Genomic DNA, 18,219 nt, shown 5'->3' on the forward strand with positions numbered 1-18,219 from the left:
GGGGAGGCGGGGAGGGGCCCAGCGACACGCGCTCTCACCTTCTTGGTCAGGTTGTAGATGACTCGGGTCAGGGCCTCTGCAATGATCCTGGTGTTGCGGGTCAGGGTCTTGGAGTCTACCCGGGACCTTCAGAGAAGAGAGCGAGAAGCTCAGGACTCTAGAAATGAGAACGTCTCCTCTCACCCTCGTGGCGAGCCTGGAGCGGGCGCCGCGTCCGCCTGCCCTCCCCGGGCCCCCCTCCTCCCACGGCCCCCGCCACCAGGGGCCACGGAGAAAGCCACGGACGGGGCTTTGGGGCTGGCAGGTCCGCAGAGCTTCTAGAGCGGGGCCCGGCGCTGTGCTGAGCGCTGCAGAAGTACGAGCCATCTAATCCTCAGTACGCCGGGAGACGGGCGACGAGCGTCCCCTTTACAGGTGAGCAGACTGAGCCCCGCGGCTGTCCGGCCTGCTCCCCCTCCCACCCACCAAGGCCCCCTTAACAAGTCCAGTTTCTTTCCTCCCCTCCCATGACCGGCGTCTTCGACCCCCATCGGCCATGCGTGCGCAGGCCTGATCCCGGGCAGCCCGCCGTGGCCCAGGCAGGGAAGGCAGGAAGCGCTCCGGCAGCCCGCCGGGCCATCGAACAAGGGAAGATAGCGAGGAGCTACGCGAGATCCTCCGCCAAAAAATGCATCTCGGCGGGGCCTTCGTGGCTTCATGGCAAACCTGCCAGTCTGAGGGGGAAAGACTGAGGCCCCACACGCTCTCCTGCAACTCCTCCCAAGTATTTGGATTCCAGGCCGCTTGGGACTGACATTCATTAACTGTGGACGGTAACTTTCAGCAAGACGTCGTTTCCCCGTCATCTTTTACTTTTTTTTAACCCATACCGTCTGTCTTAGATCAGGACTAAGTATGGGCTCCGAGGCAGAGGAGGAGGAAGGGCTAAAATGACTTGTCCAGGGTCACCCAGCTAGGAAGTGTCTGAGGCCAGATCTGAACCCAGGAGATGAGGTTCCTCTTTTATCTTTTATTTATTTTATCTATGTTACTTTCTCTAAAATCATTATTGCCACTTTTTTTTTAATTTCAGCTAAAACCTAACAAATTTCTGCTGTCTGAGAAACCTAATCTCCTGTTTTAAGCCCGTATTTTACCAAGGGACACTTTTCTCTTTCCACCGTGCTTCTTGTAAACAGATTGTTGGATTCTGGTTTCTAATCCATTCTGCTATGCTCCCCTGCTGGATGGGTGAGGGAGGCAGAGCCAAGATGGTGGAGCGAAGGCAAAGAAAGCTCAAGCTCTTGGAGAATCCTCTACAACCAACCTTAAATAGCACTTCAAACCAATACTATATACTAGAGTGGCAGAACCCACAAGGGGACGGAGGAAAACAACCTATGAGGCAGGCAGGGAGGGTCTTTTGATGGGTGAGAGGAGAGCGCAGGGGCGCCCTGAGGAGCACGGGCACAGGCCAACAGTAAGCCCCCCATCCCACCTCCACAGCTCCAGGTTCTGAACCTGAGCCCAAGCCTACACGGAGACCCAAAGCCAACAGCAGAGCGATCCCACGCCTCGTCCTTGATGCCCTAGTGCAAGCCCTAGCACAAGGCAGTCCACAGGGTGCCTGGCCAGGGTGAGCCCAAAGTGAGGCCGGCTTGGAGCCCCTGCCCCAGCCCAAGGGGAGGCCCCGAGCCCCATAAAAAGTGGCTCCCAGGGCTCTGGCCCTGCAAGCCATCCGCAGGCCCTGGGGGAAGACTGAATCAGCAGCAGAGGGGAGTTTCAGAGCTCCCAGCCCACAGGCTGTCATACCACCTCAGAAGGACTGAAACGAGCAGAAACCAGAATGAGAGCTGAAGGTAGCAGCAAGGAAAAACAAGTTTAAGAGTTTCCCCTTCTACCGGAGAACAGAGCCCACATCTGATAGAAGAAAAGACAAAGGCTGGGAAAATGAGCAAACATCTAAAAAAAAAAAACACGCCTAACCACAGAAAATTATTATGGAGACATTAAAAAGAACAAGGCAGAAACTCAGAAGGGGACAGAGAGATCAAAGCAGTTTTACAGATTTATTTACATTTGCAGTATAGTGTTCATTGTTTATTTCCCTCCATCTTAAATTCTCTTACTTTTCCCCTTCTGTTTCCTGCCCCTTCTTTAAGAGTTTATTTTGCTAGGAACTGCTGAGTGACTCAGTGGGTTGAGACCCAGGCCTAGAGACAGGAGGTCCTGGGTTCTAATGTGACTTCAGACACTTCCTGGCTGTGGGACCCTGGGCAAGTCACTTCACCCCCATTGCCTAACCCTTACTGCTCTTTTGCCATGGAACTGATTCAAAGTATTGATTCTAAGACAGAAGGTATAGATTTAAAAAAAAAAGGGGGGGGTTGTTTTGCTTAAAATTAATCTTTCCCTTAATCTACTCTCTATCTTACACCCTTCTCCCCTTTCCCTTCTGTCCTTTCTTTCCTATTCCCTTGTGGAGTGAAATGTATTTCTTATCAATACTGGATGCATTCTTCTCTCCTTTTACCAGTTCAAATGAGAGTAAAGTTCAAGTTTCTCACTCTGTCCCCCCCATTCCCTCCTCCTTGTTGCATCTCCATTATGTGAGATCCTTCTCCCCAACCTCCTTCTCTCTCCTTTCTCCCCGTGTGTTCTTTCCCCCCTCCCTTTCCATTCTTCTTTTAAGAACCTCAAAACGTAATAAAACCAATCCCAGTCTCTCTGTCTAATTAGACTCCTTCTTAGACTTTTGATGATGGAATTCTAAGTGGATATAAGGATCATTTCTCTATATTGCAATGGAAATAACATTATCTTTTTTTAACCCCCCTGACTGCTTGCTTATTCATGTTTACCTTTTACTACTTCTCTTGACTTGGGTTTGTATTTCAAAATTTCTACTCAGCTCTGGTCTTTTTATCAGGAATACTCTGAAGTCCTCTATTTTGTTAAAATTAGTACTCTATTTTTCCCCAATAGGATTATACTGTTTTGCTGGATAAATTTTTCTTGGTTGTTAAGCCCATATCTTTTGCCATTTCTGGAATATCATACACCAAGCTCTTCACTCTTTTCATTGTTGTGGCTATAAAATTCCACGTGATCCTGATAGTTGCTCCTCTGTACTTGAATTCTTTCTTTTTGGTTGCTTGCAGTATTCCTCCCCACCCCCCACCCCCACAGGTCCTAGAAACTCTAGATTTTGGCTTATAACACTACTGGAAAATTTCAAACTGGAGTTTCTTTCAGAAGGTAACCCAGTAGATTCTTTCTATTTCACTTCTCCCACTGGACCTAAGAAAGAGAACCAGCTTTCTTTTATAATTTCTTTTTTCCCCCTTTTTGAAAAAAAATATTTTAAACATTCTTTTCTTTTTAAATTCTGAGTTCCAAATTCTCTCCCTCTCTCCCACTCCTTAATCACTCATTGAGAAGGCAAGAAATACATCAATTATACATGCAAAATCATGTAATATATATTTTCATGTTAGAATGTTGAGAAAAAAGCAGGAAAAATAAAGTGAGAAAATCACATCCAAGTTCCTCATTTTTCTCCCTGGAAGGGGACAGCATTTTTTCATAAGTCCTCTGGATTAGTCTTAGATCACTGTAGCGATCAATTAGCAAAGTCTTTCACAGTTGATCTTTATTAAAACCATAAGAATAGTTAATTATAACTATAACTAATAATAATCTCATAGTTATTAATAAATAGGTTTTGTAGCAATTTTTCTCCAGCCAGTTTCATCTACCGCCAGAACCAGCTAGGCCCTAACAGCTGTAGCAGAATCAATACCAACTGAATATCACCTGGCCTCAACCAATACCGAGATGAATTTCTACCATAACATTAAATTGCTGTTCACATGTGCCATGTTTTTCTGAAACAACTCTCCCCAAGCCATTTTTTTTTAAAATTTTTTAAACCCTTACCTCTCTGTCTTAGAATCAATACTATGTATCGGCTCCAAGACAGAAGAGTGGTAAGGGCCAGGCAACTGAGGTTAAGTGACTTATTTAAAGTCACACATCTATAAAGTGTCTGAGGCTGAAACCAGGACCTCCCATTCTCTATGCCTGGCTCTCAAGCCAAGTCATTTCTTTTAACACAAAACTTCTTCAAGATTGTACACTACAACATGTTTAGCCATTCTCCAACTGATGGATATCCCCTCAATTTCCAATTCTTTGCCACCACAAAAAGAGTAGCTATAAATATTTTTGTACAAGCAGGTCCTTTTCCTTTTTCTCTGAACTCTTTGAGGTACAGGTCTAGAAGTGGCATTGCTCCATCAAAGGAAATAGTTTTATAGCCCTTTAAAGGGGCATAGTTCAGATTGTTCTCCAGAATGGTTAAACCAGTTTATAACTGTAACAACAAACAGTGCACTGATGTATGTACCCAACACCCCCTCCAGCATTTGTAATTTCTGATAGGTATGAGGTGGTACCTCAGAATTGTTTTTAATTTGTATTTCTCTAATGATTTTGAGCATTTTTCGTATGTCTATAGAGTTCTGAGTTCTTCTTCTGAAAACTGCCTGTTTATATCCTTTGATCATTTACCAACTGGGGAATGACTATATTATTTGAGAAATGAAGCCTTCATTAGAACAACTTGCTGTAAAAAATTTGTTATTTCATTGAATATGGCACCTTTTAGCAAAATGTAGTTTCCTTAATTGTCTCTTTAAATTAGGTCTATTTTTGCTTTCACTTTGTCTGAAAACATTGTTCCTATCCCTGCCTTTTTACTTCAGCTGAAGCATATTAGATTCTGCTCTAGTCCTTTATTTTTTTTTTTATCCTTACCTTCTGTCTTAGAATCAATTCCAAAGCAAAAGAGTGGTAAGGGCCAGGCAACTGAGGTTAAGTGACTTGCCCAGAGGCACACAGCTAGAAAGTGTCTGAGGCCAGATTTGACCCCAGGACCTCTCTTCTCCAGGCCTGGCTCTCTATCCTGTGAGCCACCTAGCTGCCCTATAACCCTTTATTTTAAACTGTCTGTTTCAATTATCTCCTGCAAACAACATATCTTTTCTAACTTCTTAAAATAAATCTCTGCTTTTTTTTTTTGGGGGGGGGCCCTATGGCTTTAAGGTACTACAATTATTCTTAAATTATCTCTCCTGTTTTTCAGATCAGTTCTTTTTGCTATGAGACACCTCACATTTCTTCTATTTTTCCGGATCATTTGGCTTTGTTTTAATACTTCTTGCTGTCTCATGGAATCATTGGCTTCTGTGTAGTCCATTCTAATTTTCAGGGAGTTTTTTTCTTGAATAAGGTTTTATATCTTGGTTGTAACTTGTATCAAATTATTTTCAAATCTTTTTTTCCTTGGGTCTTATTTTTTTCCTCTAGTACTACACATTTGTTTTTTTTAAATCATTTTTGGCTCTTTTAAAAAAAAAACTCTTGCTTCATCCATTCCAGAAATTCTAGTTTAACTTGGGTCTAAGCTGTTTTTCTTTGAGGCTTTACTTAGAGGTGTTTTAGAATCATTCTCTTTTTTCTGGATTGGTGTTTGCTTCCCTGTCATCTTCTCATAACTCTTCATGGTGCCTTTTCCCCGCCCCATTTGATCATTCTTTCAGCCTACTTCCTGACTTTGGACTTTATTTTAGGGCTGGGCTCACTCTGTTTATTCATAGCAGAAATGTCATGAGCTGCACTTTTGTCCTCTCAAGTCCTTCTGCTACTTTCTTGGTGGCACTGAGTCTTAGATTAGTCCAAAACATTAAGAATAACTCAGATTGGAGACCAACAAGCTGTCCATGTTCTCAAAGTGTGTTGTTCACTGCACCCCTGATCCAAGCTCTGCAAGTTCCTGATCCAGGTTTGGGTCTACACAACACTTCTACTAATTTACTCTAGTTGAAAGTTCTAGTAGACTGCTGTCAGACTCAGCCACCATGGGCCAGCTGGGAAGCTCTATTGGTTCAGAGTAGACTCCCTTGGATCTGAGATTACTGCCCTAGTTATTCCACTGTAGGCCTCAAGCTGGGTTAGAGGCTGAAACTGAGACCCCACTCCATGGGCCAGTTCCACAGCTGTGTCCTTCAGAATTTGGTCCTCACTCAGTACATAGCCTAGGGCCAGCAACCATTCCTCACCCTAGTCCATGCTTCCTCAGTCTGCCCCAGGCCTGGGACCTGTGACAGAACCACAAGCTGGCACCTGTTTCCACAGTGTGCACAAGATCAGGGCTCTCCTATATAGACACAGGACCTTAGTCTGGCACAAAGTTCCCCATCCTCCTTCAGTTTCCATATGCAGGTGCACCCCTAACTAGAACCTGTGAAGCCCAGCACCCACAAACCTGTCTCCCTATACTGACCTGGGCTAGAAATATGACATTTGTGATTTTTTTCCCCTTGGATTTCTCAATCTAAATTTGGACTGATATGTCTTCCAAGCCGGTTGTACATGGGAAGAGAAAGAGAACAATAAGTAGAGGAGAAAGATGGATTAAATGAGGTTTTTGAGGACAGGAGATGTGTGGAGAAATTAGAGGTAAATGAGACAGTGGAGATGGGGGACAGAGAGCAATCTGCTAGAAAATATAAGGCAGAAGAGCATCACCTATGCATGTCATCCCTTCCTTACCTGCAAGACTGGGCCTGACTGCCATATTGCTGAGCAAAATCAAACCTATCACACCTGCCCCAACTACCTTACCAGGGTGAAGGAGCCACATTACTTGCAAGGGGGGAACCATCTCTCCCCATAGGAGAGGTAGTTCTACCTGAGAATCCCATTTTACCTTTCAACAAGCTCAAAACTCAAATAATTACAGATATAATAAATATAATAAAGGAAAAAACATTATTCAATTCCATTCAATGCTAGTTTTGTAGCCTGGGCACCTGGATTCAAATCCTGCCTTTGTCACTACCTTTGTGACTCTAGCCACATTATTTCATCTCTCTGGATCTTGGTTTTCTTCTTCTAGAAATAACATATGGGGTGGGTGAAACCACCATGGATTAGACTGGCCTCTAGGACACCCCTCTAGCCCTAAATCGAGGACCCTGCCTTGCCTCTGGCCCCTCTACCACAGAGATACGTGTTTTACTAAATCTATCTCATGTAGGTCCTGGCAAAATCAGAGGGTTGCTGGCAGCCAGTACAAGACCTATCTAAGGTGAGGGAACAAAGGATCCTGCCAAATGAGATCACTGTACAGATGGGGGACACACATGCCAGGACCCCTTCCCATGTGCCCACATGTCTCTGGGTAAATGGAGGAGCAAAGCTTGTTCCTACTGCAGTTCCCAGCATAGACAGCAGGACACTCGGATGCCATACAGATCTCCAGGGTAGGCTACAGCCTGAGGATAGGGGCATGGTGTGACAGCTGACCCGCACAGTGTGAAAATGCCTCTGGCAAGCCTAAAGGCCCATCAATGCTCCCCACACAGGATCTTAGAGCTAGGCCTGGAAGAAGCCCTGGAGGTCCTCTAGTCCTACCTCCCTCGTCACAGAGGGGATTCGGTCACTTGTCCAACATAAGGAACACCTGTCAATGCCCTCTCTTCCAAAAAGCCTGCCCTGATTCCTTTCTCATCTGATTCTATAGTACCCTGGAAGCAAGTAAGTCCTGGGTTCTAGTCCAGATTGATTCTGTGGATCTGGTCAGGTCAAAAGAGCATCTCCGTACTCTATGTAACTCTCCAAGACCACTGCCAGGATGTTGAATCTCCTAGAATGATTGCATGGATTCGAATTCACAGTTTGAGGTTATAATTGTGCATTGGTTCCAGACCTATGTAAATATGCTGTGGCTATCCAAATAGTCACAAGAAGCACAGACCTGCATGGGGAGAGGGAGCCCGGACAAACCGGATCAAATGAAAGACCACAATGAAATCGCAAGTCCTTCATTATCCCTTTCACTCTTCTTATGTATTCCATATTCTTTTGTTCTTTCCTACAGAGAATGGATCTTCTATCTCACCCAAAGGGCAATCCCAGGCCAGATCTCAAGACCATTCAGTATGGAAGCTCTAACTTACCTCATATTTCTTTTTCCTTTCTTTCTTTAAAAACAAAACACTCTTGCTTTCTGTCTTAGTAACAACTCTAAAGCAGAAGAGCAAGGGCTAGGCAATCAGGGTTAAGTGAATTGCCCAGGGTTATACAACTAGGAAATATCTGAGGCCAGATTTAAACAGGTCGTCCTGACTCCAGGCTTGGCACTGTGCTAGCTAGCTGCCCTTCATTTGCCCAATTTCTGACCTCAGGCAGCTTCTAAAGCAGTTGATGGTCTTTGGGGGGGGGGGGGGGGCGGCTCATGAGATAGTTTCAGGGCTTTTTAACACTCCTACAAAACAGAGCTCCTGGCCTCAAGGGTCCTGACCTCAAGCCTCCCCAACAGCAAGGGCTTTCGGCCTGCAGCACAAAACCCAGCTCTACATTCTAATTTAATGGACCATCAAGGGCCTCACTGTGAAGCAGAGGTGACCCTAGATTCTTGAAGGCTAGACCTTCAGAAGCTTTTACCCCTGCAGTTTGTCTGGCTATTTAATGATTGGAGAAAGCTCCTAGCAATAGATCCTATGTTTTCTAAGAAGCAGCCTAAGTACCACCAGGTCAGTCATGGGGTGATGATTCCTCAGTCACTGCACCCCATGATACAAGAGAAAATGGCTCCGAGTCCCATGAAGCTCCTTTGCACTCCAGCAGTGACCATGGCTATAGAGGCCAAAGTACTAAGAATCATACAGTTTTAAAACCATCTATGAATTTTAATTAGGCTATTGGTATGCTAAATAATGGGAGACATTGGTCTAGTGACTGATAAACCAAGGAACTAAATTATATAATAGTCTCCATATTCTTCCTATGAACAAAACCAGAAGATAGAAGGGATGCAACTGCTGCTAAATGGAGGCTAGATGAACAAAAATATTTATAGCCGCGCTCTTTGTGGTGGCAAAAAGTTGGAAAATGAGGGGATGTCCTTCAATTGGGGAATACCTGAACAAATTGTGGTATCTGTTGGTGATAGAATACTATTGTACTCAAAGGAATAATGAACTGGAGGAATTCCATGTGAACTGGAATTGATGCAGAGTGAAAGGAGGAGAACCAGGAGGAACCTTATACACAGAGACGGATACACTGTGGTACAATCGAACATAACAGACTTCTCTACTAGCAGCAATGCAAGGAACCAGAGCAATGCTGAGGGACTTATGAGAAGGAAAAGTAGTCACATTCGGAAGAAGAACTATGAAGTAGAAACACAGGAAAAACAACTACTTGAACACATGGGCTGATGGGGATATTATTGGGGACGTAGATGCTAAACGATAACTCTAGTCTAACTATCAATAATATGGAATTAGGTCTTAATCAATGATACATGTAAAACCCAGTGAACTGTGCATCGGCTTGGGGTGGGGTGGGGGAGTTTGGGGGAGAGGGAAAGAACATGAAACATGTAACTAAGGGAAAATATTCAAAACAAAAAATTTAAATCAAGAAAATAAATAAATAAAAATGCTACAAAGTGCAGAACACAAAGACTTATACAGATTCAGTTATGAAGTACTCATTTAAAAAAATAAGGAAAAATCCACATCAAAAAGCAAATAAACAAACAAATAAATGAATGAATGAATGAATAAGTGGAGGCTGGAAGGCTGTCCTTAAGAAAGGTAATTAAAGGAGCCCTAGGAACTAGATTTTATTTTGTAGCCACAGGCAAAAGAAATCTCATTTCAAAGGCTCTTTGGTTATCAGTCCTAAGATTACCACGGAGATAATGACTTACTAGTGGTTGTGGAGGATGAGGAGGCAGAGAAATTCTAGGAAAGATTCGGCATTCACAGTGACCCTCAGATGATCACAGGAACATAGTTCCAGATCCCTAAGGGACCTCAGAGGCCACATAGACCAACCCCATCTTTTTCTGGATGAAGAAACTGAAGCCCAGGAAGGTTTTCTTAAGGATCTTCCTCAGATCATAAAGAGGGGATAGAGACAGGATTTGACCTGAGGGCCTCTGATTTCAGAACCAGTGCTCTTTGCCCTGTATTCAGTGACTTTGAGGAAGGGTAGAAAAAAGGTGGAGTAGGGCAAGAAACAGTGAAAAAATATGTTGGGAAACCTGTTTCAAGAGTAAGAAACTAAAGATGCCAAAGGCTAATAAACAAGACTGAAAACCCTATTCATGAAGCCTTTAAGAAGGAGGATGAGTGGCAACCGACAGGCTGAACTCCAAGTAACACCACAAAAAATGAAACTGACCAAACCTGACCCGGAAGAAGAGGCATGAGATGTCACCTTCCCCCAACTCCCATTTCTTCGGAGAAGCATGGGGTCATGGGTATGAAATATGGCATATAGTATCAGTCTTTGGAGTTATGTGGGTGAGTTGTGTACAACTCATTTTCCCTTTATTCCTCTTTTTCTATTCTTTATTTAAAAGGATGGCTCTTGGGAAGGGGTAGGTGGGACACAGTGGGAAATAGAGGTGATAGGAAAATAAAAGATACTAATAAAAATTTTTTTTAATTAAAAAACTATATTACAATTGAAACAAATCTGTGGAATGTCTAGTTCTCCAAATGAATAAATCTTTGAAATAAAAACAAAGACAGGAAACATTTATATTCCTAAGTGGGAGTCATTTCCAAACCAGTAATCTTGGCTCCAACTTGTAAGATCGAAGATCAAATACCAAACAAGAATAAAAACAGGGGGGATCTAGGTAGCTCAGTGAATTGAGAGCCAGGCCTAGAGACGACCTCAGACACTTCCCAGCTGTGTGACCCTGGGCAAGTCACTTGACTCCTATTACCTACCCTTACCACTCTTCTGCCTTGGAGCCAATACACAGTATTGACTCCAAGATGGAAGGTAAGAGCCTAAAAAACAAATAAACAAATAAAATTTTAAAAAAGAATAAAAACAAAGACAAGAGAAGTAAATGAGACAACTCCAATCTGACCTATTTAAACAACTATTAATACAAAAAAGGGGAAATGAAATTTAAGAACCAAGTGGACCAATTGATGTAATAGCAATAATCACATTCAACAAGCACCATATCTCAGCCAAAATACACTCCAAACCTTTGCCAACAAGAGAAAGATGGCAGCCAAGGCCAACACTGGTTTACAACATAAATGCATCTGTAAAATCTTAGAGGAAGATGATGAAAAAAATGCAAGCAGTATTTTGCCTCATAAAACTTATTAAGAAGTAACGTAGAGAAAAACATGCTTAAGCAAAGGTGACAAGAGACCCAAACCAAGCTAGGCCAGGCTGAAAGGATATTTAAGATAAAACTAGAAGGATAAAGAAGAGGTAAGAAATGGGAAAGACCTATAAATGTTCCTATAACTTTTTCCTGTCAGTGACTGTGAAGCCCAACACATCTGAATCCTAATGTCCCAATCCCCTAAGAATTGCATGAAGCAGCAGCAGGAATGCTGAGAAATTTTAAAAGCATCAAAAAGAAGCCAGGCAAGTGAGTGGAAGAAGGGAAGGGTTTCTGTGCTGGAGGGATTATCAAGACAGCTGAAAGAAGGAAAGATACCAAGTGCTTGGGGGGCGTTGGGGGAACCACAAAAAGCTGCTAAGACAATACAAATAACCACATACCCATAGCCTACTTTCTCACCTCCTCAGAACCTTCCCGAAAACAAATCTCCATGTGCATCTGAGGCAGCATGGGGCAGGGAAGAGAGAGGTGGCCTTGAAGTCAGAAAGATCCAAATTTCAAGTTCAGTCTCTGATCTATACCAGCTGTGTGATTCTCAGCAAGTTGCAGTGCCTCAACCAACTCTCTTAGAGGCAGCTGGGGGGGGGGGTTCCATGGGTAGAGCACCGAGCCCGGCATCAGGAAAACCTGAATTCAAATTTAGCCTCAAACCCTTCCTACTTTTGTTACCCTAGGCAAGTCGAGCTAATACACAGTATGGATTCTAAAATGGAAGATGAAGGTTTTAAAAAAAAAGGAAAGAAACCAGAAGTTTAGTCCCTATAGAACAGCTTCACAGGTCATTATGGACACATGACTGACCAAAAAATCCAGCCTTGTTGTTTTTCGGCTTAAAAAAATGTAACCCACAAAAGCAAAACACCATCTCAAAAGCTCTTCTCCAACAAGGCATGTCAGGTGAATGGGTCAAAGCCATCCACGACAAGCCAAGCCTTTGCTTATCACAGTTCACTGAGGCAGAGAAGGCAAAAGGACTGAGCGCCATCCCAAAAGCATTTGCTGTTGTCAGAGAGGGCATCTGTCAGAGCCCAAGTGGGAGGGATCCCCTAGCAGGGGTGTTCCAGATGTTCAGACGTTTGCCTTGGAGACGACATGCTGACTACAGCAAGCCCTCCTGAGTGGCAGCTCTTCCCAAATGAGCAATAGACTCACCATAAAGTGTTTAGCTGAGCTGTCTACTGCAGGAAAATCAAGGGGTGCAGGATTCTTGGTGTGCATTTTGAGCACAGACCCCAGAAACAGAAGAGCTGGCCCAGAAGAAAGCAGGCTGGATTGCCTAGGAGGATGCCCAGTGCTTTCGGTGACCCCAAGGTTTTCTTTGAAACAAAAGCCCATCTTTTAAACATCAATACCCTTCCAGTGCCCCTGCACTGTTATGTCCTGAAATCTCTCCCCCTCTCCAGAGAATTAAAAGCTTCCAGGTTGCCCAAAGGAGCTGGAGAGGCATTTGGAAAGTGGAAGAAGGCCCGGACATCCTCAGGAGAAACAGCATTGAGGATGTCAGAGAGATGGACACGTCAGAATGAGAGGGGGAAGCAAGGACCCCTGCATTCTCTATCGGGAGCCACATCATGTCAAGAAACCCAGAGCGGGCCCTTGGCTCACTGGGTGGACAGACAGATGGACAAAATCCTTGGGGAATATTTTCAGGACCACAGATCCCACTCAAGCACCAGACTGATTGCTGCACATTATGTCTTCTTTTATTAGACTGTAAACTCTACGACAGAGGGTACCCTATTCTATTTCCCCAAGGCCCTAGCACTGGGTACTGCAGGGACTTAACAGATGTTTGTAGGAGGAAGGAAGGAAGCAGGAGACTGAAAAGATTCTCCTGTTTCACAGATTCAGCATCAGAAATAAAAATCAGGAGGATAAGAAGCAATGCAAAGACCCACAATAGCAGGCAGGATGAGGCGGTAGGTAACAAGCTGCCAGGATGGGAGCAGTCCTGTGGCAAGAGAGACAGGACACAGAGAGCAGGAAAGCCATAAATGCAGGGAGGAAGCACTTGGCACAGGGGGAGAGCCTCTGAACTCCTGCAGTATTTATAGAAAGGGATGAGTAAGAACTGCACAGAAGAAGGCTGGAAGGGGCAAAGGCTCATGCTGATGGGCTGATGGCTCTGCTGAAGTACCACAGTAATAGCAACTCCAATTTCTATGGGATTTTTGTTGTTGTTCGGTTATGTCTGACTCTCTGGGACCCCGTTCTTGGCAGAGCTCTCCTGGAGTGGTTTACCATTTTACAATGGCATTTTACTCCAGCTCATTTTACAGATGAGGCAACAGGGATAAGTGACTTGCCCAGGGCCACACAGCTAGAAGTGTCTGAGGTCAGATGTGAACTCAGGGAGAGGAGTCCTCCTGAGTCCAGGCCCGGCACTTGCCCCAACAGGACTTTACAAAGCCCTTTTCCCTCAATAACTCCATGACTCATCCAGAGTCACTCAGGAGGCAGAGGGCGGCTGTGGCCTGCAGACTCTGGGGCCCCAGCTCTAAGGACCCTGTGCTCCTTCCCCTCGGCCACTTGTGTGGCAGCCGCCCCACAGAGAGCCCAGGTCGAAGCCTCATCTTCTACGGCTCCTCACTACACAGGTCGCCATAGCACAACAGGAGGCTGCTTTCTTGGGGGAGGACACCCACCCTCCTCCCCCAAATGTTCCTCGAGAGGCCAATCAAGCCTGCTCCAAGGGTTCCTTTCAGTGAGGCCTTGGACAAAACGGACACTGAAGGCCCCAACCCCAAAAGTTCTAATTCAAGTCGTGCCTCCAACATGTGTGGGCTGAGGCCTCCCCAGGCCTCCCCAGGCCCTGCTTCTGTAAGGAGCCCCCAGGCAGAGACAAAGGCCAGAGCAGGCCTAGAGGGAAGGAGGAGAAGAGCTCCTGGGCAACCTGGCTGCTTACCGGACGTCCATGATGCTGTTTCGCAGCCCATCTCGATGGCTCTCCAGGTGGGAGACTGTGAATGCCGGGAGCCGGCGAATGGCAAAGCGCTCGTGCTCCCAGGCCAGCATGTCCTCGGCCAGGTTGATTTTCTTGTGCACCATTGAAAACCTCACCTCTGGGAACTGACTGGCAGCCACCTGCAGAGAGACCAGAGTTCTGTGGGGTCGGCAGCCAGACACGGCCACGGAGCTCTGGTCCGTCACCCGGACGGACGGCCGAGGCAGTCTAGCACAGGCTCTGGCCTTCCCCAGAGGCTGGGAGCACCGGCTGCCCACGCCACAGACAGCCTGGGAGGGGAAGAGCACCGGGCCAGGCTCCGCCAGGATGTCGGGGGCAATCCCTGCCCAGACCCCCAGCCACCTCCCCACCCCGGGCCGTTACCATCTCGAGCTCTCGGAGGAAAGCATACTGCAGGGTCCCCTCCTTGGGAGGCTTCGATACGTGCAGATGCAGGCCGTTTCCCCGGCCCAGGGTGTCGAGGCACAGGACAAAGGCCACGTTGTCCTGGAGCAGGCTGGAATCTGTGAGAGGCGGGGGGACAGGGAGAAGTGGAGCTGGTCCACCTGAGCAGATGGTCAGCTCTCCCGGGCAGTTCGCCACCAGCTCCCCCCTTTCTCCCAGCCCCCGTTCCAGACCTCCCCAGCAGCGATGGCCCCTGACTTACCTGTGTGATCCAGGTTGTCTTCTAACCACCTCTTCGTGCCCTGATAGTTAAATTTACCCCCGCCAGAGGCAAAAAACAGCAAGTTGTACCTACCAGGTGGAAAACAGGATTATTAGATTAGACTCAGAACACGGAATGTCAGTGTCGAGGTCGCCCCTAGAACACAGAATGTCACAAGTAAGAGGAACCTCAGAAGTCATCTAATCCAACCCCCTTGTTTTTACAGATGGAGAAACTGAGTCTCAGAGAGGCAATGAGTTAATTTCAGACCTGGTTCTGATACCCAGATTGACTGGCTCCCAAATCAAAGGTTTCTGCCATCATTATGTATGTTGTGCTAAAGCATTTGTCCGTGACTCAGACACTAGGAAAGTCCTTGAAAGTGAAAAAACATGGATGGGCCCTTTATATGACTAAGGAAATAGGGATCTCCAAGTGCCCAGCACACTGGGGAGGCATCTAGCCTGTGCAAAGGAAGGGAAGCTCTTTCATCAATTCAACACTGATGAAGTTCTCATGAGGAAGGCTCTAGGCCAAGGCCACAAAACAAAAGCAATCTAAGGGCTCCCCAGCCCTGACATTCTGGGCTCTAAGGGACCCTCCCCACCCCCCTTCCCACCCTGACATCTTTCCTCTCTAAGGCTCCCATCACTCTATATCACATTCATGGCCACAGCAGGCAGTAGGAGGAGCATGTGCTGATGGAGAAAGGAAGGGAATGCATGGGTCACATCTGAAAAGAGCCAATTTAGGGGAGAACATGATCAGTGAGGCACAGTGGGAAGAGCCACTGGAATGGAAGTGAGAGAATCTGATTTCAAACCCCAGCTGTCACTGCCTCCCTGTGTGCGACCTTGGGCAAGCCCCTTCCTTCCCCTGGGCCTCAGTTTCCCTTCTTGTAAAAAGAGGGGGTTAGACTATGGTCTTGACAACTGACCCTAGGGCTCTGCTCTTGGTGCCTCCTCCAAAGGACAGAGCTAGCCCTGAAAGGAGAAAATACATGGAGGTCCGATTTGGCTCGGTCCTAGGAGCCTTTTCTAACAGAGAGGGCCACCCTACAGATGCTCCAGGGAGGGGGGAAGTTTCAGTCCCTGAAAGCCTTCAAGCAGATACTAGCCACCTGTCAAGGAGGTTGCCATGGAGACTGCTTACCTGGGGGTGCAAGCTTGGACTAGCTGAGCCCAAAGAGCCCTGCCAGCACTGAGCACAGACAGACCCTTGGTCTGGGCACAGTGGCCAAAGAGCCAGGACCAGGTCGGTGGGGAAAGTCCGGCTTGCCTTGCCAGGGAGAAGGGCAGGAGGGAAGAAGATGGGGGAAAGAGAAGAGAGAAAAGAGAGAAGGGGAAGGAGGAAGGAGGGGGAAGGAGAGAAAGCCACAGAGGCAAGGAGAAGGGTACGGAGGCATTCAGGCCGGGAGGCCCAGGGCCCACTTACCCTGCATGGGTGCGTTTGTAGGTGTATAGCCTGGAGAAGAGTCGGGCCAGCTCCAGGAGCACCGAGATCCCACTACCATTGGAGTCCGCTCCATGAGAAAGCCACTAGAACAGAGGCAGCCACCTTAGGGCTGGGCTCAGGCAGCCTTCGGGGTCCTCTCCGCAGAGAAGCTCCTCAGCCACCCCCTTCCCCTCCCCCTTCCTAAAGAGAAAAGAAACCCCAGAAGGGCCCCGGGAGGGAGAGGGCAGCCCCGCTGCGGGCACGTACGTACGGGGGCCACGCCGAAGGAATCATAGTGCGCCACAATGACGATGGTGGGAAGGTCCTCTCCGCCCAGGCCCGTCAGCCGGCCCTACGGAGAAAACGTGACTCAGCAGGGGGAGGACTGGGAGAAAAAGCACAAGAAGTAATGGTGTCACCGGGAAAGGGGATGCTGTGTCTGTCTCTCGCCTACACACACACAGCCCGTGGGCCTGAGGCCTCTGAGCAGCAGCCTGGGTCCTGCCCCAATTCTGCCCCAAGTATGTCTGAGGTACCCACTGGGTGCCAGGCTCTCTGCTAAAGGGCTTTACAAACACCCTCTCGTTGGATCCTCACAAACCCTCAGTGCTGTTCTTACCTTCATTTAACAGTTGGGGAAATGGAGGCAGGCAGAGGTGAAATGACTTGCCCATGGTCACACAGTTAGGCTGAGGCTGGGTTTGAAACCAGGTCTAGGCTCTAGCTACACCAACCCACAAGCTGCCACAGATCTCTTAGGAAGAGAAGGGAAGGGAAGGGAGGCCGGCCACACAGAGCCTCAGTCAGAGCCCGGCTGTAGCCCCTGGACATTGGCTCACTTGGATCCCATCGCCCTCTTATACAAAATCTTCATTCACTCCCAGGACAGCACAGAATAGAGTCCAAAGATACCTGGACTGATGGTCCAAAAAACCTGGCTCTGCCACTTCCTTTGTGACTCTGGGCCTCAGTTTCCTCATTTGTAAAATAGTGATTCTGCTCAAACCATGAAGCCATGAGGTCATTGTGAGGTCTGAGGAGGAGTCCTATGTATCAGCCAATCAACAAGCACATACTAGGGGCTCACCAGGCCCGGCCTAAGCCAGGGGATACCAAGAAAGGTAACAAGCAGGCCCTGCCCTTGAAAAGCCCTCAGGCTAACAGCACTGAGGCAAGCAGACCCACAGAGATGGAGGCTGAGCTGATCCAGGCCCAGAGAGGGAGGCTGAGCTGGGCCTGGCCCATAAGAATTAGAGGCTGAACTGGGCCAGACCCACTGTAGAAGGAGGCTGAGCTAGGCCAGGCCCACAGTAGAAGGAGGCTGAGTTGGATTAGGCCCACAGAAATTAGAGGCTGAGCTGGGCCAGGCCCACAGTAGAAGGAGGCTGAGTTGGATTAGGCCCACAGGAATTAAGAGACTGAGCTGGGCCAGGCCCACAGGAGAAGGAGGCTGAGCTGGGCCTGGCCCACAGAGGGAGGCTGAGTTGGATTAGGCCCACAGGAATTAGAGACTGAGCTGGGCCAGGCCCACAGTAGAAGGAGGCTGAGTTGGATTAGGCCCACAGGAATTAAGAGACTGAGCTGGGCCAGGCCCACAGGAGAAGGAGGCTGAGCTGGGCCTGGCCCACAGAGGNGAATCAACTTCCCGGAGTCCCACCTACCAATCCTAGAACGTAAGACCCCCGACAGCAGAAGCACGCTCCCTATGTATCCCCTGAACCTGGAAGGCATGGGACCAAACAGCTGCTTGCTAATGCTGACTGAACTGAACGCTTGGGACTTTCTGGATAAACAGATGCCTCTCCAGCTAATTTTCAATTGCCCACAACAGCACAGAGGTTCTGAACTGTTTTGAGTCCTGCGTCCCTGACTGCTCCGGGCCCTTTCTCAAAATCCTGTTCGCAATACAGAAAAGAAAATAAAGGGCCCTGAAATAGCTATCAAAATCTGTTA

At 47.2% G+C, this 18,219-nt stretch overlaps 1 protein-coding gene across 2 annotated transcripts in view; it reads right to left on the reverse strand.

Moving 5' to 3' along the window:
• NCLN (nicalin) overlaps positions 1-18,219 on the reverse strand; it is a 36,218-nt gene that overhangs the window by 4,832 nt on the left and 13,167 nt on the right. For both annotated transcript variants that reach the window (XM_044672450.1, XM_044672442.1), the window contains exons 5-10: positions 16,538-16,618; positions 16,267-16,370; positions 14,833-14,921; positions 14,550-14,689; positions 14,127-14,305; positions 39-126 (exon numbers count right to left, since the gene is read on the reverse strand). In XM_044672450.1, coding sequence (XP_044528385.1) covers positions 39-126; positions 14,127-14,305; positions 14,550-14,689; positions 14,833-14,921; positions 16,267-16,370; positions 16,538-16,618 — 681 coding nt within the window. The remainder of the gene's footprint in view (positions 1-38; positions 127-14,126; positions 14,306-14,549; positions 14,690-14,832; positions 14,922-16,266; positions 16,371-16,537; positions 16,619-18,219) is intronic.

This window comes from Gracilinanus agilis, chromosome 1 (genome assembly GCF_016433145.1).
Source record: "Gracilinanus agilis isolate LMUSP501 chromosome 1, AgileGrace, whole genome shotgun sequence".
NCBI classification, from domain to species: Eukaryota; Metazoa; Chordata; class Mammalia; order Didelphimorphia; family Didelphidae; genus Gracilinanus; species Gracilinanus agilis.